We start from the raw sequence: 27,587 nt of genomic DNA, 5'->3' as shown, positions 1-27,587 counted from the left end.
CACGAAGCATGAGGCATCTTAGTTCCCTGACCAGGGATCGAACCCCTCCTCCCTGCCTGCTGCAGTGGAAGCACAGAGTCTTAACCGCGGGGCTGCTGGGGAAGACCCTGGAGAGTCCCAGAGCACAGGCGTGGGAGCTCAGCAGACCTCCTGCCAGTTTCCTTGCGCCCGCTGCGTGACACTGAGCACGTCCCTGTCTGCCTGTTGCCACTAGCGACCCCGCAGACCAGTGGGTCAGGAGAAGTGACTGAGATGCTGGGGAGGGACTGGGCCTGGCACACAGCGAGTGTTTCACCCAAGACGGGCACTGCAGCTGGAGCCACGGGGGTCCCACCTGACTCACAGACCCTGGTATGGGGGGACAGAGCAGGGGGAGGGGTCTGAGTCCTTCTCAGCCACTGGTTCTGCTACCATCCTCAGGCTCAAGGGGACCGTTGGAACCCCTGCGAAAGGCTCGCCTCTGCCTTGCTCGGGGAGGTCCCGCTGTGGGACAGAGCCGATGCCCTCACAAGGGCAGTGGGCAAAGGAAGCCCAGAGGAAGCCAGAAAGGACAGAGGCCCAGACCTGGGTCCCTCAAGCTGGCCTTCCTTAGAAGCATCGGAATGCGCCTGTTGCCCCTCCTGGCCATGGCTCCCTTAACCCTTTTCTTTCCAATAGAAAAACAAACATGATCTCCACCCTCCGCCCTCCATAGCAACCAAAACACCAGTCTGGTGGGCCATTGAGAAGGATTCTGATTGGGGTTGCTGGGAGGGCTGGGGAGGTGGTATCTCCAGGGATGGTGTGAGAGGTAAGGAGAGGTCCTGGGCTCCTCAGAGAGTGGAGGCCACCATCACTAAGGCCTGGAGGCAGAGCAGGGCAGGGGAGGCCCGAGGGGGCGGCCCTGCTCTCTGACTATCCATCCCTGTCCCAACCAAGCAACACGGTCAGAAGCTCCGTCCTTCTGTCCACAGCCCACAGGTCCACCCGCCCATTCACCTGCCCAGCAAACATTCGTGAAGTCCTTGCTGTATGCCTGGCACTGTGCCAGTCACTGTGGGCCCCGAGATTAATAAACCACAGTCTCTGTCCCACCCTGATAGCTCAATTGATAAAGAATCCACCAGCAATGCGGAAGACCTGGATTTGATCCCTGGGTTGGGAAGATCCCCTGGAGAAGGGATAGGCTACCCACTCCAGTATTCTGGCCTGGAGAATCCCATGGACTGTATAGACCACGGGGGTCGCAAAGAGTTGGACATGACTGAGTGACTTTCACTTCACTCTGTCCCACCAGGCACTCTAGGGTGGGGAAGTGGGCAGAGTGGAAGAGTAGGGGGAGGGGGGCGGAGAGGTACGGGACACCTACACAGAGTCTTCACAGCGTGGTCCCCAGCCAGCCCTGAGCCCACACAAGGCAGCGGCTTAGAAGAGGGCCACTCGAGCCCCCTTCATCCCCGCGGAGGCCTCAGTGACCACGAGGGTGGACTGGAGGCGGCCAAGCCTGAGTCCGAATCCTGGCTCTGCCACTGACTAGCTGTGGGGCTCCGGGCTGGTCATTCAACCTCTCTGAGCCCGCTTCTGCTTTGCAAACTGTAATATTAGTTCCCCAGGGCTGCTGTAACAAGTGATCAAAAACCTGGCAGCTTATAATATATCCTTTCACCTTCCAGAGGCCAGAAGTCTGAAATCAAGTTCTCTGGGCCACAGGCCCCGGCGGCCCCAGGGCAGCCTCCCTCTCCTTGTCCAGCCTACGGGGTCCCCATGGCTCATGGCTGCATGGCTCTAGTCTGGGCCTCTGCCTTCCTGGGGCCCCTTCTCCCTGATCCTTCTCTTCGCTTTCTTATAAAGACATTGGCCTTTGGATTTAGGGTGCACTTGGATAATTCAGGATGCTCTGAATATCCTTAATTACATCTGCAAAGAGGCTTTTCCAAATACAGTGACATTGACAGCTTCCAGGGATTGGGACGTGGACACATCCTTTGGGGGACTCTGTTCAGCCCAGTCCAAAGGTCACTAAGACTCAGAGACAAAGCCACCTAGAAGAGGTGGGGGCAGAGCCCAGCCATATCGGAAGTGTTCCCTAAAGGAGGGTGATTTTCACCATGTGATCTGACACATTTATGAAGAAATAAACTACAATAAAAGCAGATGATAGCAAAGCTGTGCGTGAGCAACAGACGTAGGCTGGGGGTTCTGCTAGAGGGAGGGGAGGTGGAGATGGAGGGAGTCTCCCGAGGTTGAGCTATAGGGAGGGTTGAGGGCCAAGAGCTGAGACCAAGCGTTGACCGAGGCGGGGGAGGCATGGATGGCTGTGGAGAGAAAGGGATGAAGGAGCTCTGACCAGGCCGTGTGCACACGCACGCACGGGGTGGGCTTTCTTCCCCAGGGGCTAGGAGGTCAGAGCAGGGGTGCACACTGGGGCCGTGCTAGCAGTGGGGGAGGGGAGCGGAGGCGGCAGGCGGGAGGCAGGAGACCGGTTTTCAAGCGCCTCCTGAGGTTTGACGGGCGTCTCAGGCTCACAAGAATGCCAGGAAGGAAGGGGTGACAGCCCTTTGTCCAACAGGGAAACCAGGCCTCAAAACAACTGACCCAAGACAGGATATCAGAACAGAGTGGGCTTTGAACCCGACTCTGGATTTCCCAGCTATAAATCCTGCTAGGGAGGCAGGCTTGTCAGGCAGGCCCCAGGACCACCGTGGGTCCCTTTGGTTACTTTTTTTGTTTGTTCGTTTTATTCATTTATTAATTAGTTTATTTTTAACTGAAGGATAACCCCTTTACAGTATTGTGTTGGTTTCTGCCATACATTCACATCTTTGGTCACTCTTACCCTCCACCTGATTAAGTCATCCCATGGCTCAACGCGCACCCACCCCGGCAGCGGTCATCTGCCTTACTGACCACCCACCCATCCCCACTCTACTGGGGTCAGGGCTGTGCTCCTGGATTCCAGCCTGCCTGCGTGGAGCCAGAACAAGACTGGGCATGCTCGGACACGTTTATTGAGTTCTTACTGCGGGCTGGCCCCAAGGAAGGGGCAGGTGTTCTATGCCCCGTTCCACAAAAGCAGGGAGACTGGGACTAGAGAGGCGGATGCCCGGGGGGAAGAGATCAGAAGGAAAAGCAGCAGCAGGCCCAGGTGTGGGCCCAGCTCCACCCGACCTGAGGGGCTGCTCTCAACCCACAGACACGCCCTTTGAAAGCTGCCCCACCCTGCGTGTTAGGATGAGGGCAGAGGGCTTTGTTCCCCGTTGGGCCACATCTGTTACATACCCCCCTGTGGCCGGTGCCATCACAATCGGGCCCAACTATATAACCAGGGGCTGCCAGGGCCTCTGTGAAGCTGGGTCTGCCAGAAGAGGAGGAGGAGGCGGCGGCCCCTGCCCCTCTAAGCGAGGCCGCCCCCCACCCATGGACACCAAGACACAGAGCCTTCCCAACACCCACGCCCAGCCCCACAGCAACTCTCGGCCCCAAAGCCACGCCTGCCACCACTGCAGCTGCAGCCAGCACTGCCAGAGCCGCAGCCGCAGCCGCAGCTGCCGCAGCCGCAGCTCCAGCCGGCGCCCGAGGAGCCACCGCAGCCCCGCTGGCCGCCAGGGCCAGAGCCCAGGCCCCAGCCCTCCTCTGAGGCGCCACAGACACACCATGCACTCCCACCAGTGTCCCTCGCGGCCCGTCACCCACTCTTGCAGCCACTCCAAGAACAGAAAGAACTTGGAGGGAAAGGTGATCAAGAGGAAGCAGGTCAAGAGGAGCAAGCAGGTGTACAAAAGAAAGAGGCAGAGCTCAGGTACCTGTCAAGCCGGTGGCCTTTCACAGGACTCCCCCAGAGAAGGGCGGCGCAGCCCAGCGGGGCTGTAGAGGCGGTGAGGTGAAGGCTGCCTCCGCCAAGTCAGAGCACAGAGGACCCACAGGCAAGGGTTAAGAGGGAGAGGGAACTATGACAGTTGTATATACATGATGCATTGATGGAATAGCTCTTTAATTGGATGGGTTGATTGGAAGGATGGACCAACGGCAGATTAGCTAGGTGGAAGCATGGAGAGGTGAATAAGGCTGGGTAGATGAATAATTAGGAGGCCTGTTAGATAGGGAATGGGGAGAAGAGTTAGATGGTTGCTTGAGTGGATGGGTAAGAAGGATGAGGGGAAGGAATGAATCCATTAAGTGACTGAGAATCAGAAGGGATGTGATTAGATTTCTAGATTGGGCTGATGCATTGGGAGGGTGAATGAATTGGTTGGCTGGGCAGATGGCTGAGTAGATAAGGGTTTGAACACAATTGGATATCTGGAGGCATGACTATTGAGAGGATATGAATTGGTTAAATAATGGTGGTCTAGGTGGGTGGAGGATCAGGTTGGTGGATGGATAAATGAACTGATAGATGAACTGACTGGACGGCAAGCTGGCTGAATGGACTAACTGGACCAATGAACGAAAGAAAGACAGTGGGATTGGTGGACTGGATGTGTAGCCTGGACGTGGTTTAAAGAATGAAATGAATGTTGGACTGGGTTGAATTCACGGGTGCATGATAAATGGATGGATTCCCAAGTCAAAAAGACCCTGATGATTGTGTCAGTTCTAGCCATGCCCCATATCTGATTACACACGAGCATCCAAAAACCCAAAGGAGAGGGTTAAGTGACCTTAGGAAGCACTCAGTTATTAAAGGCTCCCTTTCCCATTTCTATCCCTTAGGACGGAAGTACAACTGAGATGACACCCCACGGTTTGTTCCTGTGTCTGTTTCATCCAGATAAGAAACGCCATCACACGTTGAATGCTAGAAGGAAGAAGTAAACTTTGCAGGAACATGTTACTACAGTGATTTCTATGCAACATTGATTAAAGCTTGTACACTGGATGACTTATCCTGGAGTTGTTTCATTAACTGTGTCATGTTTTGGGGGGCCTGGTTGGAAGTACAAAGCAGGGAAGAGGTTGGGTAGGGAGGAGGGACATGCCTTGGGATGGGATCTCATAAAAGTGTAAGGTATCAGTCCTCATGTGGAGCAGAAATGAATGGAAGGTAAACACACCAAGAAGCCTTTGGCATAGATGGGCAATGCTCTCTCGGGAGCGCGTATAGCTCCCATGTGCTCATGCACGGGAGAAGGCAGTGGCACCCCACTCCAGTACTCTTGCCTGGAAAATCCCATGGATGGAGGAGCCTGGTAGGCTGCAGTCCATGGGGTCGCCAAGAGTCGGATACAACTGAGCGACTTCCCTTTCACTTTTCACTTTCATGCATTGGAGACAGAAATGGCAACCCACTCCAGTGTTCTTGCCTGGAGAATCCCAGGGACTGGGAAAGCCTGGTGGGTTGCCGTCTATGGGGTCGCACAGAGTCGGACACGACTGAAGTGACTCAGCAGCAGCAGTGCACACGCACACTCACACACGGGATATGCTCGAGCCCACACACTGTTCATGTCATCCACACGCAGAGTGAGCAGGCCAGGACCATGGCAGGAGACAGGCAGGAAGGGGGTTAGGAACATGTGCTTTGCAGTCCAGAGCATCCTGAGTTTGAGTCCTGGCTCATTTTGTTTGCCTGCTGTGTTCCCTTGGGTTGGTGATCAACCTCTCTGAGCCTCATTTGTTTCAATACATAAAGGGCAAAGTGCTTTCAGGGGCTGGGCTGAAACACAAGACGCGTCCACAGAAAGAACACAAACGTACAAGCACAAGATTTGCTAGTCACGGGACCTCCCTGATGCTCCGGTGGTTAAGAATCCACCTTTTAATAATGCAGGGGATGTGGGTTCAATCCCTGGTCAGGGAACTGATCCCCACAGGCCACAACTAGAGAGCCCATGTGCCGCAAGTACAGAGCCCGCACACTCTGGAGCCCACGTGCTGCAAGGAAAGATCCCACCTGCCGCAACTAAGGCTGGACATAGCCAAATATGAAACATTTGCTGGTCACAATAAGCAGAATCAAGGAAGCCGGTCTGGGTGTAACAGAGCAACTCTGGTGGGGCTGGGGGTGGGGACAGAGTTCAAGGAAATGGGGACCCGAGGAAAGCACATTGCAGGCCGAGAGAACAGCATGTGCAAGCCTGGAGGGAGCAAGGAAGGAGTCTGAGGTATTCGAAAGGCTAGAGCGGCTGGCACAGGTGTGTGGGGGGCTGCCAGGGGGTGGGAGCGCCAGGCGGGGGCCAGGCCATGCAGGGTTTGCAGGCCGTGGGGAACCTGGACATTTTATTTGGTGTGCTAAGTCACAGGAGGTCTTAATCAGGCAAGCAACAGGGTCGAGCATCTATGCTGTGTGGAGAGTGACTGGCAGGGGACTGAAGGGACAAGAGGAAGCGCTGTGGGCAGCGTGTGGCCAGGAGGGAGGGCGCAGAGCCTGGACCAAGCGTGGCAACAGAGACGTTCCTCTTGGAGGGAAATTCTGAGATCAGAGATTCCTGCTAAGCCCCAAAACTCCTGGTTCCCTGTTCAAAAACCTAAGTCTGGAACTTCCGTGGTGGCCCAGTGGTTGAGGATCTGTCTGCCAAGGCAGGGACATGGGTTTGATCCTTGGTCTGGGAAGATTCCACATGTCATGGAGCAACTAAGCCCGTGAGCCACAACTACCAAAGTCCGCGGGCCCTACAGCCCATGCTCTGCAGCAAGAAAAGCCACTGCAGTGGGAGCCTCGCGCACCACGACTACAGAGGAGCCCCCACTCGCCATAGCTCGAGAAAGCCCTGTGTATCAACAAAGACCCAGCACAAACAAACAAAAAGTAAGGCCAAATAAAGCCATGATAGTCACTGAAACACCTCTGTGCAGAAACGGTTGGGAAGTGCTTCTAGAGAGCAAGTTTTAAGGGAGGAGGTGGAGACAGAGGGTCAGAGGATAAGGTCAGGGACTTTAAGACCCACTCACCAGAGGACTTCCCTATTCCCTGGACAGTGTCCTTGTCTGATACGATCACAGAAGGCAGGAGCTCTACTGCAGAGAACATCAACTCTGTAATAGAAGTGAACTGGGAAGCAGACAGACTGGGTCACAACTGTGCTTTACGGACCCATTCTGACCCCACATTCCCTGAAACCAACACTCAGAAAGAAGTGCCTCAGTAACACAGACACCCAGTCACATATATAAAGAAACTGCCATTCAAACCCACTCAGACGCAGAGCCCGAGGTTCACGTGCGGACTCCCAAACGCACGTCCCCTTCTCCACACACACACACAGGTTCTCACACGCCTCCCCTCCCACACAATGAAACACAAGCAAGCACTTGCAGGCGCACAGCTACCCTCCCGCAGTCAGACACACAGTGACAACAGGAGCAAAATCAAACCACAGATTCATTCTTTGGCTTACTTGGTTTGGGGTGGCGGCGGCAGTAGTCTGGCGGCAGGCCTGCTGGAAACCCAAATTCAGGAAACAGAGAGAAGTAGATGCTAACTCCAGCCACTGAGGGGCCTGGCACGTTCTGCCCGTGTTGGGATGTTGGGGTGAAGTTAGGTCTGGGGAACAGAAACAGCCCTGCCTGTGGTGGGGCTGCTCGCTCAGCTGCCTGGGGAGCACCCTTCTAAGAGGACCCAACAGTCCTAGGGGTGGAGGGGGGACAGCCAGGGAAGAGGGTACAGGCCCTCTGTAGTGCTGAGATGCCTATTAGAGGTACAATTCAGGAGGAAAGAGTACCTCAAGCTCTGGAGATTCGGCCCCTCTCTTCCCTCACTGGGTGACCCCAGGACTGCCTCTTCGCCTCTCTGAGCCTTGGTTCAAGCAGTAAAGACTCTGCCTGCAATGCGGGAGGCCCGGGTTTGGTCCCTGAGTCAGGAAGATCCCCTGGAAGAGAGAACGGCAACCCAGCCCGGTATTCTTGCCTGGAAAATCCCATGGACAGAGGAGCCTGGTGGGCTACAGTCCACGGGGTCACAGAGAGTCGGACACGACTGAGGGCCCAACAGCGTGCTTTCTTTCACCCTGTAAAGCGGGCCAAGGCGCCGTGCTGTTCTTGATTGCTGAACCCCTGTACCAGCATGGGGCCTGGGCACGCGTTAGGTGCCCAGCAAATACTGGACGGACACAGGAAAGACAGTGAGATGCTACTTGTATACCTGCTGAATAGGCAAAACCAGAAAAGGCTGGATGATACTAGCCAGGTACTGAGAGGGCCCAGCCAAGTAGATATGATTGAATGCAGTCGCCTGGAGGGCAGACGTGCACACGCAGGTTGGCAGGCGACTGGGCGGTGTCTATGAGAAGTGTGTAAAGCGTTTCTCACACACATGTGCCAGAGTTCAGGGCCTCGTGGCTTGCAAGAGCAAAAAACTGCTACAGGACCCACAGGAGGGCTAAGTGAACACGGAGGTTCACTGAGGACTATCGTGCAGTTTTTAAAAGTACGGGGTTGACCTCGGTGCAATCCCTCCAGACTGCCACGACATGCTGCTGGGTGAAAGGGCAAGATGGAGAAGGAAACACCACTGGGGGAGGGCAAAATTCCACACAAAGCAGCCCTGTACTTTTGTGCGGGAAAAAGCAGGTATGTAAGTGCTTAGACAAGATGTGGAAGGACACAGACTAAGTGGGTGCCTGGGGATGCGTTGGGGGGAAGGGAGATGCTTTGTTTTCTACAAAAACACGAAAAAGTAAATTAGGGAGAAAAGGAAGGAGCATCAGGGGAGCATGTAACAAGCACTCAGCAAAGCTCTGTCGACTCTGGAAAGAGATAACGCAGGAATGCTGAATGTAAACTCTGTGTCTGCAAAGTGCTGTTAACTTTTCTTGACAGCGCTCGTCCATTCTGGGCCTGCTGGTCCAGGCGAGAGGATCCAGGAGCCCCTTCCCAGAGGGACTCACCGCCCCGGGGCACAGAGAGGCCAACGCTGGCCGCCCACCGCTGTCCCCAGTCGAGCCTCTGCCTGTAAACCGTGCAGGTGGCACCGGTGCCCCTCCGCTTCCCGGAGCCTCGTCTGCCACCACCTGCCACGCGGGTCCTCAAGCTGCGGCCTCCAGGCCTCTACTGACCGCCATGCTCTGCCAGAAGTGCTCTGCCTGCTTCTCCTTGGGCTGAGTTTCGCTTGCTCTTTAAAATTTGGGTCAAGGGACTTCCCTGGTGGTCCAGTGGCTAAGAATCCGCCTACCAATGCAGGGGACACGGGTTTGATCCCTGGTCTGGGAGGATCCCACAGCTGAGGAGCAGTTAAGCCTGTGCGCCACAGCTACTGAGCCTGTGCTCCAGAGCCCGTGAACCGGAACTCCTGAGCCCGTGCACTGCAACTACTGAAGCCTGCTCGCCTAGAGCCCAGGCTCCGCAACAAAAGAAGTCACCGCAACGAGAAGCCTGCTCACAGCAACCAGGGAGTACCCTATGAACCATAAGCAAGTAAATGTGCTCAGCCACTCAGTCGTGTCTGACTCTTTGTGACCCCAAGGACAGTAGCCCTCCAGGCTCCTCTGTCCATGGGATTCTCCAGGCAAGAACACTGGAGTGGGTTGTTATGCCCTTCCCCAAAGGATCTTCCCGACCCAGTGATCGAAGGCCTGTCTCCCACGTCTCTTGCATTGCAGGTGGATTCTTTACCGCTGAGCCACCTGGGAAGCCCAAATAAATAAATAAATAAATTTGGGGCAAGTTCGCCTCCTCCCAGAGCCTGCTCAGCCCTGCTGGCTTGGCCAGGGACCTTTTCTGGAGCCAGCAGACACTGGGCTTCCCACACCACAAATCTGCTGCTGGCCTGTGTCCTGAAGCAACAGGCCTTAAGCGAGGGAACTGGGACGCGGTGAGCCCCTGGTCACGGCGCCTGCCCCACCCCACGGCTTTCTCACGGTGCGTGGCTTAGAGCTGAGGAGGCGCTTGCCCCCACCCCCAAGGTCCCCAACCTGTGACAGTCAGCCCTTGTGTCTAGTGGCACAGCTTCTGAAAATTCTTATTTCCCCTCTATGCCAGCTGCCAGAGGTGACTGCCGTTGTTCTTGTCGTCAGCTCGTGATACCTACTTTGCCACTTATGAGATGGGGTAGGGTGGGAACCAGATGGGCCTGTTAGAATGGTGGGAAAAACAGAATAAATCAGCTTGGAGTGAGGTCCTGGGAGATTTACTGATGAAAAGGCACTGGGCCTGTCAGGCTTGGGCTTTGCGACAGGCAACTTGCCTGAAGTCACAGGGAGAGTGGGAGCGAGGGGCGGGGGGAGGGGAGCTGGGACTGCGACCTGCTGTGTCACAGCCAGGGCTCTCAGAAGTCCTCTTCCCAGGCCCTCCTTTTTTCCAGCTATGAACACGGTACCAGCATTCTGAAAGCTGGCTAATACTGGATATTCCGCATAATCTCTGACCTCATCTCTCCTGTTTCACCCGTCACATGGAGATCAAGGGCCTGCTGGAATGTTCCTACCAGGTCTCCCCAGGACCTGGAGTCCAGCCACCAGCTCAGGCCATGACCCCTCTCCTGCTCGACGAGCGCCCTCTCCTTGGGCTCGAGCGTCCCCTCCCCTCCACGGAAAGTGTGTTCCTGTGTGATCTCCTGCCGTCGGGATCAGCCAGGACTGGGTTCTACCTCACGTCACGCGGCAGGCTCTGTGGACGGAGGCCAAGCCCCAGGTTCTCCAAGACACTCTCGCCACGTTTCACCAGCTCTTTGAGGAGCAATTTTCTCATCTGGGAAATGGCAACATAATTTCCACCTCACAGAACCACGTGCGTGCATGTGTGCTCAGTCATGTCCAACTCTTTGTGACCCCGTGGACTGTAGCCCCGCCAGGCTCCTCTGTCCGTGGGATTTCCTGGGCAAGAATACTGGCATGGGTTACTATTTCCTTCTCCAGGGGATCTTCCCAACCCAGGGATTAAACCCGTGTCTACCCGGATCTGCGTTGCAGGCAGATTCTTCACTGCTGAACCACTAGGGAAGCCAAGGGGTATGTGTGTGGGGGGGTGTGAATAAGACAATATGCCCAGACTGTCACCTGGACCACAGCCGGCTGAGCAAATGATGCCTCCTCTTCCTGGGTCCCTGGGGAGTGAGGGCTGACCCCAGGACTCAGGTCTCAGGCTCCTCAAGCAGGGCTCTCTACTACAACGCACACGTGTCCTGGCTTCCCTTTAGGATTGTCTTTGTACCCATTTTGGGGGCTAGTGTGGTTACATCCTTGGGGGGGGGTGGTCAGGGACAGTTGTGAGGTGTGTCCCAAGCCCCCACACTATACATCACTGTGGCTACTATCTCAGCAGTCCAGAAAGTCAGTAGCCAGAGGATTCTTTCCATGCCCAATCCTGTAGCATCTCCTGGGCTGGAAGAAATGTCTCCTGCAGTCTGGGTGAAATCTAAACACTTCCCATGTCCCCACAAAGCCTGCACCATGAACTGGACCTGTCAACCTCTATACCTCACCACCTTGCATGACACGTGTCTCCTTTTTGATCCTCAACCCCGCCTATCACTCCCACCGCAGGCCCTTTGCACTGGCTGTTGTACCTGGAATCCTTATCACCCCTTATTTAGAAAGGCCTCAACTTCAACCTCCAACCAAGAGGCTTTCCCTGACTGCTTTATCTCACTCTTGCCCATACTCCACAAAAACCCTGTTGCTCTTTCTTCCCTGTTTGTTATCCCATAGCACTTACCATGATCTAAATTGATCTAATGAATTTACTTCCTATTTCTCCTATGACTGCTTGAAGACCCCTGAGTTCCCAGTGCCTGGCAGATAATAGACACTCAATAACTGTGTATGTACCGCACAATTGCACTCATTTCACACGATAGTAAAGTAATGCTCAAAATTTTGCAAGCCAGGCTTCAGCAGTACGTGAACCGTGAACTTCCAGGTGTTCAAGCTGGTTTTAGAAAAGGCAGAGGAACCAGAGATCAAATTGCCAACATCTGCTGGATCATCGAAAAAGCAAGAGAGTTCCAGAAAAAACATCTATTTCTGCTTTATTAACTATGCCAAAACCTTTGACTGTGTGGACCACAATAAACTGTGGAAAATTCTGAAAGAGATGGGAATACCAGACCACCTGACCTGCCTCTTGAGAAACCTATATGCAGGTCAGGAAGCAACAGTTAGAACTGGACATGGAACAGACTGGTTCCAAATAGGAAAAGGAGTACAGCAAGGCTGCATATTGTCACCCTGCTTATTTAACTTCTATGCAGAGTACATCATGAGAAACGCTGGGCTGGAAGAAGTACAAGCTGGAATCAAGATTGCCGGGAGAAATATCAATAACCTCAGATATGCAGATGATACCACCCTTATGGCAGAAAGTGAAGAGGAACTAAAGAGCGTCTTGATGAAAGTGAAAGAGGAAAGTGAAAAAGTTGGCTTAAAGCTCAACATTCAGAAAACTAAGATCATGGCATCTGGTCCCATCACTTCATGGCAAATAGATGGGGAAATAGTGTCAGACTTTATTTTTGGGGGCTCCAAAATCACTGCAGATGGTGATTGCAGCCATGAAATTAAAAGACGCTTGCTCCTTGGAAGGAAAGTTATGACCAACCTAGATAGCATATTCAAAAGCAGAGACATTACTTTGCCAACAAAGGTCCTTCTAGTCAAGGCTATGGTTTTTCCAGTGGTCATGTATGGATGTGAGAGTTGGACTGTGAAGAAAGCTGAGCGCCGAAGAATTGATGCTTTTGAAGTGTGGTGTTGGAGAAGACTCTTGAGAGTCCCTTGGGACTGCAAGGAGATCCAACCAGCCCATCCTAAAGGAGATCAGTCCTAGGTGTTTATTGGAGGGGCTGTTGCTGAAGCTGAAACTTCAATACTTTGGCCACCTCATGTGAAGAGTTGACTCATTGGAAAAGACCCTGATGCTGGGAGGGACTGGGGGCAAGACAAGAAGGGGACGATAAAGGATGAATGGCTGGTTGGCATCACCAACTCGATGGACATGAGTTTGAGTGAACTCTGGGAGTTGGTGATGGACAGGGAGGCCTGGCATGCTGCAATTCATGGGGTCAGAAAAGGTCGGACACGACTGAGCGACTGAACTGAACTGTATGTATGCTCAATGCTCAGTCATGTCCTACCTGTTGAGTAAACACTGAATGGGTGAAATAAATGTCATTACCCCTATCAAGCAGATGAGGAAACCCAGCCACAGAGAAGTGAAGCTGGTCCCAGACTACGTGCTCATTAAGTGACAGATTGAAACCAGAATCCACTGCTTGGAGGCCCCCAGAGGTACAGACTCCCATGGGAATCTTGGTTGTAAAGAAAGGCTGAGGAGCACTGGGCAGAGGGCAGTTTCAAGATTACACAACCTGAAGGGGTTACTTTTCCCAGCAGGACTTTGCCAAAACTAGAAACAGAAACTGAAAAACTGGGCTCCGGGGGCCAAGATCTTGACTCCTCCCAGCTGCTGGCTAAGCCCCTCACTTCTGCGCCTGCCAGGGCTGCCAAGGGTGGGGGAGGAGAACCAGCCCCCATGTCTGCTGTGGCCCAGCAAGCTGTGGACACAGGGCTGCCCCGACTGCCCCGTGACAAGAAGTTGGTTGTGCTAAGAAGCACCTTCTCTGTGCCTGGCCCCTTGCTCTGGGCTGTGCTTTCATGCTGCTCTGTGAAGCATAAAATTTCCAAAGCCCGCTTTGCAGCTGGGGCCAACGATGCCCAGCGTGGGCAAGTTGCTGGTCTGTGGTCTCCACGGCACATGGCCCAGCTTCCTGCGAGTCTAGGGCCAGCCCTCCATGGAGAACAGCCCAGGAGATGGATGCTTGTCAATCAGCGTATTTCTTTTTCCCTTTGGTACCTGGATTTGGTTTCATTTTGAACTCAGGGCTTTAGAAAATGAAACCAAAGTAGTAGTAACTGTCACCATTGGTGGTGAGGAGAACCCACGTGTGCTTGGCAACTTGTGCCTGCCTCACCACTCTTGCACAACCAGAATCTGCTTGGGGCGGGGCGGGGGGAGGAGGAGGCCAGACCTACCGTACAGGCAAGAAAACTGAGACTCAGAAGGGCCCAGAGCCAAAAACGGGGAGACGGAGGCTTGGCTGCCAAAACCTGGAGCATCCCCAATCTTCCAAACAAGAGGGAAGTTAGCAGAATGGTCCTCACTCTTCCCCAGGCAGGCTTAGGATGCAAATGCATCCCTCTGATTTCCTTGGTATCTACTGTTTTACCAGAAGACAGACCAGGATTGGAGACCACCAAGAATCCGGTTGGGATAGAGGGTGGGGAGAGGAGGTGGGAAGGAAATCTATAGCACAGCAAACACGGGTGAAAGCTTTAGGGTCTGAGCTCCTGCATATGAACCTCCGCCCTGCCCCTTCTGAGTTGTGTGCCCCTGGGCGAGTGACTCCCCGCTGTTTCTCTATCTGTAAAATGGGCAGATTGGATCGTGGTGTCAGTCCAATGGTCTAAGGACTGTGAAGTATTTATTACCCAGCCAGTTTAGGCCAGTTCATCACGTGTGTGTATGCTAAGTAGCCTCTGTCACATCTGACTCTTTGCGACCCCATGGACTGTAGCCCACCAGTCTCCTCTGTCCATGGAATTCTCCAGGAAAGAATACTGGAGTGGGTTGCCATTTCCTTCTCCAGGGGACCTTCCTGACCCAGAGATCGAACCCACATCTCTTATGTCTCCTGCACTGGCGGGTGGGTTCTTTAACACTAGTGCCAGTTGGGAAGAACCTAACACGTCACAGGTAACAGTAACTGAAATGAAGAAGGGGGCTCCGTGGGGATGGGTGGGCATGTGGGAACAAGTAAGGGGCCGAGAGGAGGCGGTCCTAGTGCTCAGGAATAAGAGGGAACTCTTCAAAGTAGCCATCTGGGCTGTCAATGAGTGGTAGGGGGCATATGGGCCATCAGATATAGATCTGCTCTGGGCAAGGAGACATGCTGGCAGGAAGACAAGTCACGCAGGAGCCAGCCCAGCCTGGCTGCCTTCTCTGGGCCTGGACCACCCGCCTCCAGCTAGAGTGAGAAGGAAGTGCTGTGTCTCCCCACTGCCAGCAGCCAGGGGCCTGGTTAACCCCCCGTGTAACGCTCTCCTTTCACTCCACTCATGCTGTCTATGGCCTGCTTTCCTCGCACCAGGACTTCTAACATGAAGCCATGAGCTCCAACATGCTCTCATTGCTGCTGACGGCCGCCGATGAACAACAGCAGCGAAAGCAAACACCTACTGAATGCCTCTGACGCACCAGGGACTGGTGTAAGCACGTGACCCCTAATCACTCTTTTAATCCCCACACTATGAGGGAGATGTTATTACCCCCTTCAGAGATGAGGAAACCAGGCAAGGGAGTTAATTACTCGTCCAAGGTCAGAGGGACAGAAAGTTGCAAAATTAGAATTGGAAACTAGGCAGACTGCGTCCAAAGCCCAGCTTTTAACCACTGCTTTGTGCTGTCACCCACCACAAGGCAGCCCCCCGCAGGTGCTCCGGAATGACCACAGCACCTGAACCCTGGCACAGGCATGGCTATGCATCTTCTCATGTCCTTGCACACACACACACACACACACATACACACGACCCAGGACGACCACATCAACAACCAACATCAGCTGCTGCCAACACGGATTCCGGGAGACAGTGGGATCCTACACAAGGCGGGTTCTGGGCCATCCTCTTGTCTTCACGAGGAAACACGGGAGTCCTGGGCTCTGCCTGGGGCCAGGGCAGGAAAGCGCCAGGGAGGCTGGCAGGAGGACCCGGCGCCGGGCCTTGGAGCCAAGCAGCAAAGCTGGGCTGCGGCCTGAGAGTTGCCTGTAGAGGGCAGTGTGTGCCAGTGTTGAGCAGGACCCTGCGAAGCCTAGCTACTCCTCCTGACCCCTCCAGGCTGTGAGACTCACCACCCACCAGCCGGCCCCCAAGCTCATTTGTTCTTTCTTTCATTCAAAAGTACATGTACTAGCCAGGCACCTACTCCATGCCCTTCTATGACAGACAGCATCATACACAAATGTACAAACTGTAGCGGGTACCCCATCATTCCAAGACCCGAGGTATGAGTGTGGGGAGGGAGCAGTTGGGGGCGGGGGGGTGGGGGGGGTGGGGTGGGGGGGGTGGGATCTGTAAAAGAGAGGAGGGAGGAAGAGGAGGGGCTGGCCAGGAAAGCTCAGAGTAGGCTTCTGGAATGATCACATCTGAAAATGAACTCTCTTTTCCCTGGTCTCCAAAGTGCATTTAGAGGTGCCCAGCTGCTCCCTCCTCTCCCCAAAATAAAAGCGAGCAGGGTGTCCTCGTTTGGACCTCCCTCTCTGCCGGTCACCGGGCCTCAGTTTCTCCAGCTGTCTGGTAGGAGAAAAGGCAGGCCAGGGCCGCCGGGGACCTTGCCAGGCCCCACCCGGTTTCCAAGGAACTGGGCTCGCAGTCGAGGTACCCCTCCCGCGCCGCCAAAGGGTTCCTCCGAAGCCTGTGGTCAACCCGCCGCTTCCTGGGAACCCCAAGCCAACATCAGGGACAGAGATAGGCAGCGAGGGAGGCGGAGGTGGCTATCTAGAGGCGCCGGGACTAGGGGGGCAGGGCGATGGAGGCAGCAGTCCCCAGGGGTCCCAGGTGAGGCCCGGGATAGGGTGGAGGTGTCCGGCTCCAGAGTAGAGGACACAGATCTACCAGAGATAGGTGCTGAGACACCTGGCGGAGGTGACTGGTGTGTCAGGGCCAGTCCGGAGTATCCTAATGGGCTTGCCTGAAGAAACGTGCGACCGAAGGCAGTGGGGGTACCGGAGGGCCGCCAGGTCCGAAAAGGGGGGTGCTGAGAGTGCCCCGGAGGTTCAAGGGCAGTGCTAGAGACCTTGACAGACGGGTCCTAGGACAGGTGCGAGGCTAGGTCAGGGCTGGGGGACCTCCCCGGGGAGGGGTCCCGGATTTGTGGGACAAGTCGAGCGGCGCCGGCCTCCGCGGTGCGCAGAAAAAGAAACCGAAAGTGGCGCGGAAGGGCGGGCCTGGAGGGGGCGGAGCCTTCAGGGGCGGGGCCTCGCAAACCCTACGCCTCCAAGCCGGTTTAAAAGACTGGTGCAGGGGCGGGCGCGCAGCAGAGAGAGCTGCGGCCGTGGCAGCTGCACGGCTCCCGGCCCCGGAGCATGCGCGAGAGCCGCCCCGGAGACCCCCGCCGCCCCTCCCGCGGCGCCCCGCGCCCCGCCGCCAGGTGAGACGGACGTTGGGCGACGAAGCTAGAGGGAGAGGGGGGGAACGCACGGGACCGCCTGGGGCCGGGGCGGCCTCGGGGGCTGCGTGGTGGGGTCGCGTCCGCCACGCCCCTGGCCCCTGCGGGCCCCAGCCTGGCGGACCCCGGGCTTGGGTTACCCGCAGCGCCGCTTTTCTTCTGCTTTTCTGCCTGAATCGCCCGGACGAGGCGCCCATTCCCGCCCTGACCGGCAGGCGGCAGCCGCGGGGCGGTGAGCCGAGGACCCGGTGGCCCGAGTCCGGGGCAGGCTTCTGCTCGGCGCCTCTCTCCACGCCCCCTTCTCGGACTCGGACTCGGACTCGGAGGCGGCACAGCGCGCCGCCGAGCTCCTACCCGCCAGCAAGGGCGCCGCGGGCGGCAAGCCCATTTTCTAGATGAGTCCACTGAGGCCCAAAGGGCCGCGCTGACGCGGGCTTGAGCCCTCGGCCCTTTAGGAGCGGCTCAGCCCAGGGCCCCGCCCCTCCCGAGCTGCCTCGCGGGCCCTCACCTGCCCAGTCGCACCCGGACTCTGCTCACTGCCTGTCTCCCCCATCAGCGCACCCCCGGACGCTATGGCCCACCCCTCCGGCCGGCCCCGCGTGTAGGATGGTAGCACACAACCAGGTGGCAGCCGACAATGCAATCTCCACGGCAGCAGAGCCCAGACGGCGGCCAGAGTCTTCTTCCTCCTCCTCCTCCTCTTCCACCTCCTCGCCCTCGTCCGCGGCCCCGGCGCGCCTGCGGCCCTGCCCGGCGGCCGCAGCCCCGGCTCCAGCCCCGGCCCCGGGCGATACGCACTTCCGCACGTTCCGCTCGCACGCCGAGTACCGGCGCATCACCCGAGCCAGCGCGCTCCTCGACGCCTGCGGCTTCTACTGGGGGCCCCTGAGCGTGCACGGAGCGCACGAGCGGCTGCGCGCCGAGCCCGTGGGCACCTTCCTGGTGCGCGACAGCCGACAGAGGAACTGCTTCTTCGCCCTCAGCGTGAAGATGGCCTCGGGCCCCACGAGCATCCGCGTGCACTTCCAGGCCGGCCGCTTCCACCTGGACGGCAGCCGCGAGAGCTTCGACTGCCTCTTCGAGCTGCTGGAGCACTACGTGGCGGCGCCGCGCCGCATGCTGGGGGCCCCGCTGCGCCAGCGCCGCGTGCGGCCGCTGCAGGAGCTGTGCCGCCAGCGCATCGTGGCCACCGTGGGCCGCGAGAACCTGGCGCGCATCCCCCTCAACCCTGTCCTCCGCGACTACCTGAGCTCCTTCCCCTTCCAGATCTGACCGGCCGCACACCGCAGCATTAACTGGGGCGCCCTCTTACTATTTTCTATTATTAATTATTATTTTCCTGGACCATGTGGGTGCCCTCCCCACCTGGGTTGGAGGGAGCGGGCGTAGGGGGCGAGGCGCCTCCTGCCCTGGGCTGGAGACCAGGCCGCAGACCCCTCCCCACCTCTTGAGGGGTGCCCCCTCCTGGTGCTCCCTCTGGGTCCCCCTGGTTGTCGTAGCAGCTTAACTTAAAACTGTACCTGGGACCAGGGCCTGAACTCGTACCTCCTACCTCTTCATGTTTACATATACTCAGTATCTTTGCACAAACCAGGGGTTGGGGAGGGTCTCTGGCTTTATTTTTCTGCTGTGCAGAATCCTATTTTATATTTTTTACCACCAGTTTAGGTAATAAACTTTATTATGAAAGTTTTTTTTTTTTAAGAAAAAAAAAAAGAAAAGGTTTCTAGAGCGTGTGCTTTGGTCAAAGGTTTTCCACGGTTATGAGTGGGTCCGGGTTCCTAATACTGACGTGGGTGTGGCTGAAGGTGTTCTTTGGCTGGGAACCCCACATGGCTTCACCCTCAGCTCCCAGGGGGAGAGGAACCCTTGGTCTAGTTTTGGTATTGTGTGTCTGGTAAAAGGGCACTTTGTGTCTGAGCACTTAATGTGTGCCAGGTCCTAATCTGTACTTTATTTACATATGCTTAAATTTACTTAATCTATAAAGACTACCCTATGAAGCAAGGCTCTTATCCCCATTTTATGGAAGAGAAAACCAAGGCAGGGTAAATTTGCCTGTGGTCATTCTGGTGTCAGAGAAGACACTTGGGCCTTTTTTTGGCCGTCCTCCCAGAAATCTGTTTGAAATGGATGACAGAGGGGAAACTTCTTTCATTCTGTGACCACAGCTTCTTCCAGGAAGAGCGTGGGGGTGGGGGGGTTGATGAGTTTTTGGAAGGAGGAGTGGTACATTCTGAAACTTGTATCTAGGGAGACAGAGATACTGAGATGGGATGGGGATAACAGGGTCAGGTCTGAACTTCCTTCTTCCCGCCCTGTCTTGTCTCGTGTACTTTTTGGTGAACACGCAACTTGGAACCAGAAGACACTCTGTGGTCTGTGGTGGCAGGAGGGCCCTGTTGGCAGCTCTGGGCAATTCCCTTTGCCTCTAGGGGCCTCAGTGACTGCCTCTAAAATGGCTTGCTGGAAGAGGTTGCTTTGCTGTAACCCTCAGCAGCAGGTACTGATGCATAGTGGAGGAGGTGATGTTTTCCAAAACTGGGGCTGGCCAGCATCACTAGAGAATGCCCAGGACATGGGTTTTACGGCTACTCCTGTATCTGTGGCCGGTCTTTTGGCCGCTCAGGGCTGTGGTGCTGCACCCGGTGAATCGAGTCGTTTTCAGGTGCAGAGTTAAGCGGCCTCACGGACACATCCCACTTCAATTTTAGAACTCCGAATGGCCCTCTGCAGCCCTGGACATGTTTATAATGGAGTGTCCTAATATTTAATAATACCTTTCAGACTTTAAACTGCAGCATAAAATTAACTTGATAGCCGGAGAGCTGGAGTGGCCCAGGCTTGTCTTGGGGATTAAATAGGTTCCAGGCCCCAAGGTTAAGGATGGCCAGGAGAGATTTAGGATCTCAGAGAGCTTTGGCAATTTCATCCTTTAATGAGGCGGGGTGGGAGGGAGGGAGGGAGGTGACGTCTGTGTGCCTCCAAGGAATCATTGCTCTTTTTCTTCTTTGAACCGTCTCCCTTCCCTTTGTTCTGTGCTTTGTGGCTCAAGTCTCGTGTTCAGACTTTCCTGTCTCCTACCCAGCTTGGGCAGGGCAAGGAGAAACCCAAGAAGGCAGTGCTTGGGCATACGGCAGACACTTAGTGAGTGCCTACTGTATGCTGGGCCCTGTGCTAGCTACTTTAAGCCTCTCAACTGGCCTGTGGGTTAGAAACTTCTACCCCTTTATATAGATGAGAAAACTGAGGCTCAGAGAGGCAAAGCAGGGCATACAGCAAGTGCTGGAGCCAGATGGCAAACTCAGTACTGCTTCAGAGGCTGGGTAGCACTAGCCTCCCATGAGGCCTAACAGTCGAAATAATAACAGTAGCAGCTGCTAACATATATATTAGCATCACTGGGAATGCACCATTCTGAGCGCCTAGTCACCTATATTAAAACATTCAACCTTCACCTGAGCCTTAGGATTTAGGTGCTATTAACTAACATTGCCATCTTATAGATAAGGAAACAGGTCCTCATCTAAGGAGGGACAAATCGCAGTCAAGTTTATAATATTTCCAGGGTTTTTTCCCCTCTCAAAAAAAAACCTTAAAAGTCACATCTTTATTACCCAAACTCATACACAAACCCATTTCCCTGAGCAAAACAGCTGAAAGTAAAGCTCCTTTACTCACACTCCCCAGAGCTGGCCCCTTCTCTTTGTGAGTCATTTTTTTTTTTTTAAAGCTATACTGCCATACATAACGTGACCTGAAATGACCTAGAAGCCCCCGGGAGCTGCACTCCAGACCCCGAGTAACAGATGGGCACAGCAGTGCAGACGCTGCAGGGCAGGGGGCGGCGTGCGCCGCGTGGCTTCCCCGTCGTGCAGGTCGTCTCAAACCTCAGCTTCGTGATTCAGCAGCGCTGACGTCAATTTACAAGAATGAAAAGTGAGAGGAGGACTGGTGTATGTGTGGGCCTGGGCTGGGGGCCCAGGTGCGACTGAGGTATTCTTCCCACTGACAGCGGGTGAGCGGGGCAGCAGAGGGCGGGCAGGATGGCAAAGGGGCCACTCTCCAGGACGACGGGGACTGCGGGCCTGGGTGAGAACAGCCTCTGACCCGCATCAAAGCCTTTCCTCAGCGGGGGACTCTGCCCCCCATTTCAGAGATAGGAAACAGAGGCCCAAAGTAGTACTGTCACTTACTTAGGGTCACACAACTCAAAAGTGACAGCCAAGACTTGCACCGGCTCTGCCACACTCTCAAGGTAGTTGGTTTCTTCAAGAGTGGAGGAGGGAAGAGTGAGGAACCCTGTGAAGAGGCATTTCCCCAGGTCTCGCTTCAGCCTGCTTGATCTTCCCAGCTTGAGTGGGATTGTTAACTGTCCCCGAGCCAGGAAGTGCAGAGCTGAGCCTCTTCCTGAAGCGATGCACAGAAGGCATTTAGCCCAGAGTCTGGCCACATGTCTCCAAATGATGTGGTGCTCAGTAAATGATAATGAGGTTCAACAAACATGCACTGAGCACCGACTTACGTTCCAGGCATTGCTCTTAAGCCCAGTGGATACAGGAATGGACACAGTCAAGGGAGTCTGGCCCCTGCTCTCATGGAGTTCACGTTCAGGGCCTCAGACTGTTAACTAACTAACTATGAAACTAAAGGCACCAGAACATTCCAAGTAGTGACAGTGCTCAAGATGACAACTCAACTAGGTGGCGGCACAGCAGACTGGGACTATTTCAGAAAGAAAGATCAGGAAGGCCCCTTCAAGGTGACACTGAAATTGTGCCTGGAATGACAGGTCAGAGCCAGCCGGGGAGGCAGGCATTTCAGGCAGAGGGAACAGCAACTGGGAACGAGCTCAACCCAGTCCAGTGGCTGGTGGAGCTGGAGGGGAAGGGGTTGAGTGAAGGCGAGTGGCAGGAGGTGAGGCAGGATGGGAGGGCAGTGGGCACAGCCACTGGTGAGGAGCGTGGATTTGAACTGTGATGGGGAGCCAGGGGATGGGTATGCAGGTGTGTGGTGGGGGGGAGCCAGGGGTGTGTGTGTGTGTGTGTGTGTGTGTGTGTGTGTGTGTGTGTATTTGAACTGTGATGGGGAGCCAGGGGATGGGTATGCAGGTGTGTGGTGGTGGGGAGCCAGGGGTGTGTGTGTGTGTGTGTGTGTGTGTGTGTGTATTTGAACTGTGATGGGGAGCCAGGGGATGGGTATGCAGGTGTGTGGTGGTGGGGAGCCAGGGGTGGGTGGGTGTGTGTGTGTGTGTGTGTGTGTGTGTGTGTGTGGCGAGGGAGGGGTCATTCTTGGTCAGACCCCCTCAGCTCTTCAGAAACCTCAACTATGATCAGATCCCCAACCTAGGTCTGAGCAAATCCCCAGGGCACAGCCCCACAGACTCCAGTGAGGGGCTTCTTGGAGCAGCCAGCCTCAACCTGGGGAGAGGAAGCACAGGACCTAGGAGGAGGTGGATTGGGCCTGACATCGGGTGGAGTGTCCAGTGCCTTTGCATCCCCCTCCCCGGGGCAGCCCCTTCACCGGCGTCCACTACTGTCATCCACAGACTCCCCAGGGCTCGAGGCTCCTAGGGAATAAAATAGCCCTGGGCCGATTCTAGGGGTCTCAAGTTCCCTCAGAGAGCAGAGTGTGGTCTTCAACGAAGCAAATTCACACAGGGACAACAGTGCCCAAGATGGGCGCTCAACTGCCCCTCCCACCTGGTCCTGGCCCTCAGACAGCCCACAGGGGAGAAGGATTCCCCTGCTCTAGACCACCTGTTTGGCCCCGATACACCACCGCCCTCAGAACAGACACCGCCGCGTGAGGCCTGGCATCTCCAAGCCCCAGTTCTCCAACGGCTCCCGGCCGCGCTCAGGAGAAGGCCCAGTTGCCCCCACCCCCGAGGACCCGCGCGGCTGGCCTCAGCACTCACTGCACGCCCTCCTGCCACCGGGCCTTTGCACATGCTGTTCCCGCGCCTGGTTAGGTCTCAAGATGAAGGGTTTGTCCACGTACGAGTGCCGTCGCCTCCAGGTCTCCCTGGGCCCCAGGGCGCCCAGGACGCCAGGTGCCGCGCACTGATGACGTCACTGGCCGCCCTCACCTGCTCCTCGGGTCTTGTCAGTGCTCGGCTCTGGCCCCCCGACCCCCGCCCCTGCACTGCGGCCCCTCTGGCCTCCGTGTGGTCCTAGCGCCTCCCTGTGCTTGCTGCCCGCTTGGAAGACCTCCCCGCCCCCACCGGCATTACCATCCCCACCCCACCACCCACTCAGAGAGGGCGGTCAGGTCAAGCCCATAAGAGCGGGATCTCCCAGCCCCCTCTGGTCTTAGGAGACCAAAAAGAGCTTCCACTCCATACCAGTGCACACCCGCCGCTGCTGTGCCAACTCACACGGCCCTTAGGTCCTGAACGCTAGGTTTCTCACCTGCAAATGAGATTAATCAATGTACCCATCCCATGGACAAGATTAAGTAAGAGGGTACCTGTAAAGAGTTTAACACGTGATAGGTCTCCAATAATTAGGGCTGGCCTCTCTGCTTTATGATCCTTGCCTTGCTGCTGTTTTAATATAATGCCAGTTACTGAGCACCTAAAGGATGCTAATACTTGGCCCAGGTTGCATCAAGGAGGTGGGCTCAGAAAAGAAGGAATTGCCCACCACCACCACCACCCCCCTACCTCAAATGTGTAAATGGCAAAGCCAGAGTTTGACTCCAGGTGCTTGATGCCCAAGGTCATGGTCTTACCAACTACAATGCCCAAGGGTTCATGGGTTAATAGGTTTCTGAGACTTAGGGCCACCCTGGAGGATGTTCAGAGCCATACAACCAGCCAGGGCTCAGAGCACCTCATTCATCCTTTTCCCTCTAGCACAGGCTGGGAAGCCAGGCAAGACAGTGGGCTGGTAACTTATCTGCAAGGTTGCATCAGAATTCAGCCTAGGAGAGGACTGCTTGATCAGAAGGGACCCTGCGGGAGTGGCTCTGGGGCAGTCCTGGCAGCTGGTGGGGGTGTGTGTGTGGAGGGGGTATGGATGCAAATGCTGATGGGCAAAGACAGGAATGGTGCGAGCCTGACATCTGGATCCTGAGTTAGGAGGGTGACATTCGGGGCTGGCCCCACCTGGGGACCTGCAGCGGCCTGTGGGATGAGACACTCCCTCCCATACCTCCCACACTTGGGTGCAGCTGGGAGGGGCATCCAGGAGCAGGGTGGAGAGGAGGGGGCTAGGCCTGGGTAAGTCAGCCTTGGTGGCCCCTCCCCTCAACATTTCACTGTGGGAGGCAACACGGAGGAGCAGAAAGACCTGGGACCCAGGCCCTGGGTTCGAGTTCTGTTAGTGTGACTGTAGTGGCCTCATCTATAAAACAAGAATTAGAGTCAAAGCTGGAAAAGACTCTTGAGAGCCCCTTGGACTTCAAGGAGATCAAGCCAGTCCATTCTAAAGGAAATCAAGCCCGAATATTCATTGAAAGGACTGATGCTGAAGCTCCAATACTTTGGCCACCTGATGCAAAGAGCTGACTTATTGGAAAAGATCCTGAAGCTGGGAAAGATTGAGGGCAGGAGCAGAAGGGGACAACAGAGGACAAGATGGCTGGATGGCATCATCAACTCACTGGACATGAGTTTGAGCAAACTCCGGGAGACAGTGAAGGACAGGGAAGCCTGGTGTGCTGGAGTCACAAAGAGCTGGACACAACTGAGTGACTGAAGAATAACAACAAGACTAAACGACAAGCACTCTGCCTTGCTTCGGAAGGGCTATGAGGATCAAATGATTTACTCTAAGTGGAGATAACTTGGATCATGACACAAATATAGAGGTTATAATAATTATTACTATTTTGCTTCACATGGGCTGCCCTGTGTATTTGAGTGAGCACAGTCATGAAGTCAGACAGACTTGCTTGCTTTCTCAGCTTGTCATTTGCTGCAAATGGTTGAGGCTACCAGCCCATCATGTCAATTGCTCACTAGACACTAGGCATTGTTCTATGTAATTCATGCGTTGTGTTTCATTTAACCCTCACAAGAACCATATCAAACAGACATATTATTGTTATGATACTCATTTTGCAGATGAGAAAACAGGCACAGAGAGGTTAAATAAAGTGCCCACGGTCACACAGCGGCTACGTGGCAGAACCTAGGAGGTTCCAACACAGGCAGCCCGATTTTATAGCCATTCCCTCGCTTTAAGCTAAGGTTTCCAAACTATCAGACACCGGAGATCCACTTTTATGATTTTTGCCAGCTCTATCCAAGTTGCAGCTGTTCAAGTTACTCGGTTTCCTTAGGTAAGTTTTATTCAAAGGGAAATGTATCATAACTATACACAGAAAGCCAGAGTCACCTGCCACTAAAAGGTAACCCTTGAAAAAAATGCAATGAAATTCAAACAGTGTTAGCAAGTTTTAGCTAGAGATCGGTGTCTTGCTCTGCTTTCAGAGAAGGTCTCTTGTATGTGGGCTTCCCAGGTGATGTGGTGGTAAAGAATTATCTGCCAATGAAAGAGCCACAGGAGATGAGGGTCCGATCCCTGGGTTGGGAAAGTCTCCTGGAGGAGGAAATGGCAACCCACTCCAGAATTCTTGCTTGGAAAATCCCATGGACAGAAAAGCCTGTCGGGCTACAGTCCATGATGTTGCAAAGAGTTGTACATGATTGAGCACACACACACACACAAAAAGCCTGTTTTGTGTGTGGCTGAGAGCGAGGGAGGGAGGGGAAGAGAGAGCGAGACGTGTCAAGTGGCAGAGAGGTGTTTAAGACACAGACACCCATATGAGACTGTCTCCTTTACTTGAGTGGAAAATAGGAAATCTTGCACATCAGCTCAATGTTTTATCAAAGTGTCCCTGGGTCTCACCTAAAACCATCATCCAGGGACCCTCCAGGACACCCATCCCGTGCCTGGGAAACTGCCCAGCTTGGCTGCCAGCTATGTGTCATGGGCACTGACTAAGCCTCAGTTTCCTCACCTGTGAAATGGGGTAAGGCCTCAGATCTCACAGGTACATAGTATTAATAGGAAGTGATATAAGCACAGAGTACATGCTCAATATGAGGCGTGACGCTGGCAGGGCAGGGTGGACCCTATGTAGGGGCCCAGCTTGGGACACTAAAAATGAAAGCCTAGCATGGCCAGCCTGGGGTTCCTCCGTGCTGCTAATCTTATCTTTTGCCAAGTTCCCTCTGTGGTAACCTGGTGACAGGAAGGGCCATAGTTTCTGGAAGGTGGGTCAAAGTGAAACTCCCTCAGGTCCTGGCGGGAGGGGGGCCTGGCGGGCGCCCCCGGCCAAGTGGGCAGGGCATGGGGGTGGGGTGAGGAGTGCAGGCTTGAGCTTAAAGTGGACCTTCCCCTCATTGGATTGCAGATGGGGAAACTGAGGAACAGAGATGTGGGCTTGGCCCCTTGGCAGGCAATGGAGGGAATTGGGTGTGACCATCTAAACTTCTGATTCATTCACCTGAAACCCCTGGTCACACACACATACCCTTGGCTCCCCCTGCCAGTGAGTATTGCTACCGGCTCCCCTTTATCTAGCTCTTTCTAGATGGGTACCCTTATTGTCTCATTTCACAGACTAGGCCAGGAGAGGTTGAGCTCCTTGTCTAGATCTCATGGCTGATAAAGTCATAGAAGCAGTACTGGGACCAAGCCAGATGACCCCACAGCATTCTAATGGCTCCCAGCTGCTAGACACTAAAATCTGACCCCTTCCCCACGGGCTCTGAGGTCCTTCACTGCCCAGCCCCACTGTACATTTTAGCCCCTCACTGTCCTCTTCACATTCCCCATCTGCTTCCATGATCCTTTGGCCTTTTGAGCAACCCAGGGGAAGTCTTTGATGTTTCTCTTGCATCCTCTTCACTTGACTGCCCAGGTCAAGACTCCTACTCAGTCTTCAAAGCCCAGCTCAGCTATCACCTCCTCCAGGGAAAAAATAGGTGAGTGAGTCAGAAAAGGGGGCGGGGAAGCAAGGCGTGCAGATAGGCAGAGAGAGGGAGCAAGAGGCAGAGCTGGGGAGACAGGGAGTGGGAGGAAGAGAGGAAAGACAACCCGGGAAAATAGGAAGGAAAGAGAAGACAGAGAGGTCTTAGGAGTGAGAGAAAGGACTTGTGCATGGGTGAGTGGATGGATGGGTGAGTGAATGAATGAGTGCATGAATGAATGAATGGGTGAAGGAATAAATAATCTGAACCATGTACAAAATAAAGGTCAAGTGAATAAACAGGAAGCCCTGATGGCCGGGCCGGGCGGCCATTACCCCCAGCGGTCCCTGCTCCTACCCTGACAGCTGTGGATGGGGCCGGGCAAGACCTCTCCGGGCTCTGGGCCTGGTCTGTGTCCTTGACATTTGACAACGCTGTGCCTGTAACACCGTCCCCTCCCAGCCAAGAACCTTGGGTACCTACACTGCTCCAGACGCAGAAAACTGAAAGTAAAAGCCATCCTGAGCTTTGCCCCAGCCTTCCTGTCCCTCAGCTGGTTTCTTAGAAATCAGCTGCCTGGGCTACC

The 27,587-nt window shown here is 54.9% G+C and overlaps 2 protein-coding genes across 2 annotated transcripts; both read left to right on the top strand.

Moving 5' to 3' along the window:
• The first annotated feature begins 3,302 nt into the window (after nucleotides 1-3,302).
• Nucleotides 3,303-4,865, top strand: TNP2 (transition protein 2). Its single transcript, XM_061401136.1, has 2 exons — nucleotides 3,303-3,778; nucleotides 4,693-4,865. Exons 1-2 carry the CDS (start codon nucleotides 3,397-3,399, stop codon nucleotides 4,707-4,709), a joined length of 399 nt encoding a protein of 132 aa, XP_061257120.1. The 5' UTR covers nucleotides 3,303-3,396; the 3' UTR covers nucleotides 4,710-4,865.
• A 12,108-nt stretch (nucleotides 4,866-16,973) lies between these two features.
• On the top strand, nucleotides 16,974-18,795 carry SOCS1 (suppressor of cytokine signaling 1). The gene is made up of 2 exons (XM_061401137.1): nucleotides 16,974-17,058; nucleotides 17,633-18,795. Exon 2 carries the CDS (start codon nucleotides 17,683-17,685, stop codon nucleotides 18,346-18,348), a length of 666 nt encoding a protein of 221 aa, XP_061257121.1. The 5' UTR covers nucleotides 16,974-17,058; nucleotides 17,633-17,682; the 3' UTR covers nucleotides 18,349-18,795.
• Nucleotides 18,796-27,587: the final 8,792 nt, after the last annotated feature.

The sequence above is a fragment of the Bos javanicus genome, chromosome 25 (assembly GCF_032452875.1).
Source record: "Bos javanicus breed banteng chromosome 25, ARS-OSU_banteng_1.0, whole genome shotgun sequence".
NCBI classification, from domain to species: domain Eukaryota; kingdom Metazoa; phylum Chordata; class Mammalia; order Artiodactyla; family Bovidae; genus Bos; species Bos javanicus.
This window is presented reverse-complemented; position numbering and strand designations above follow the sequence as displayed.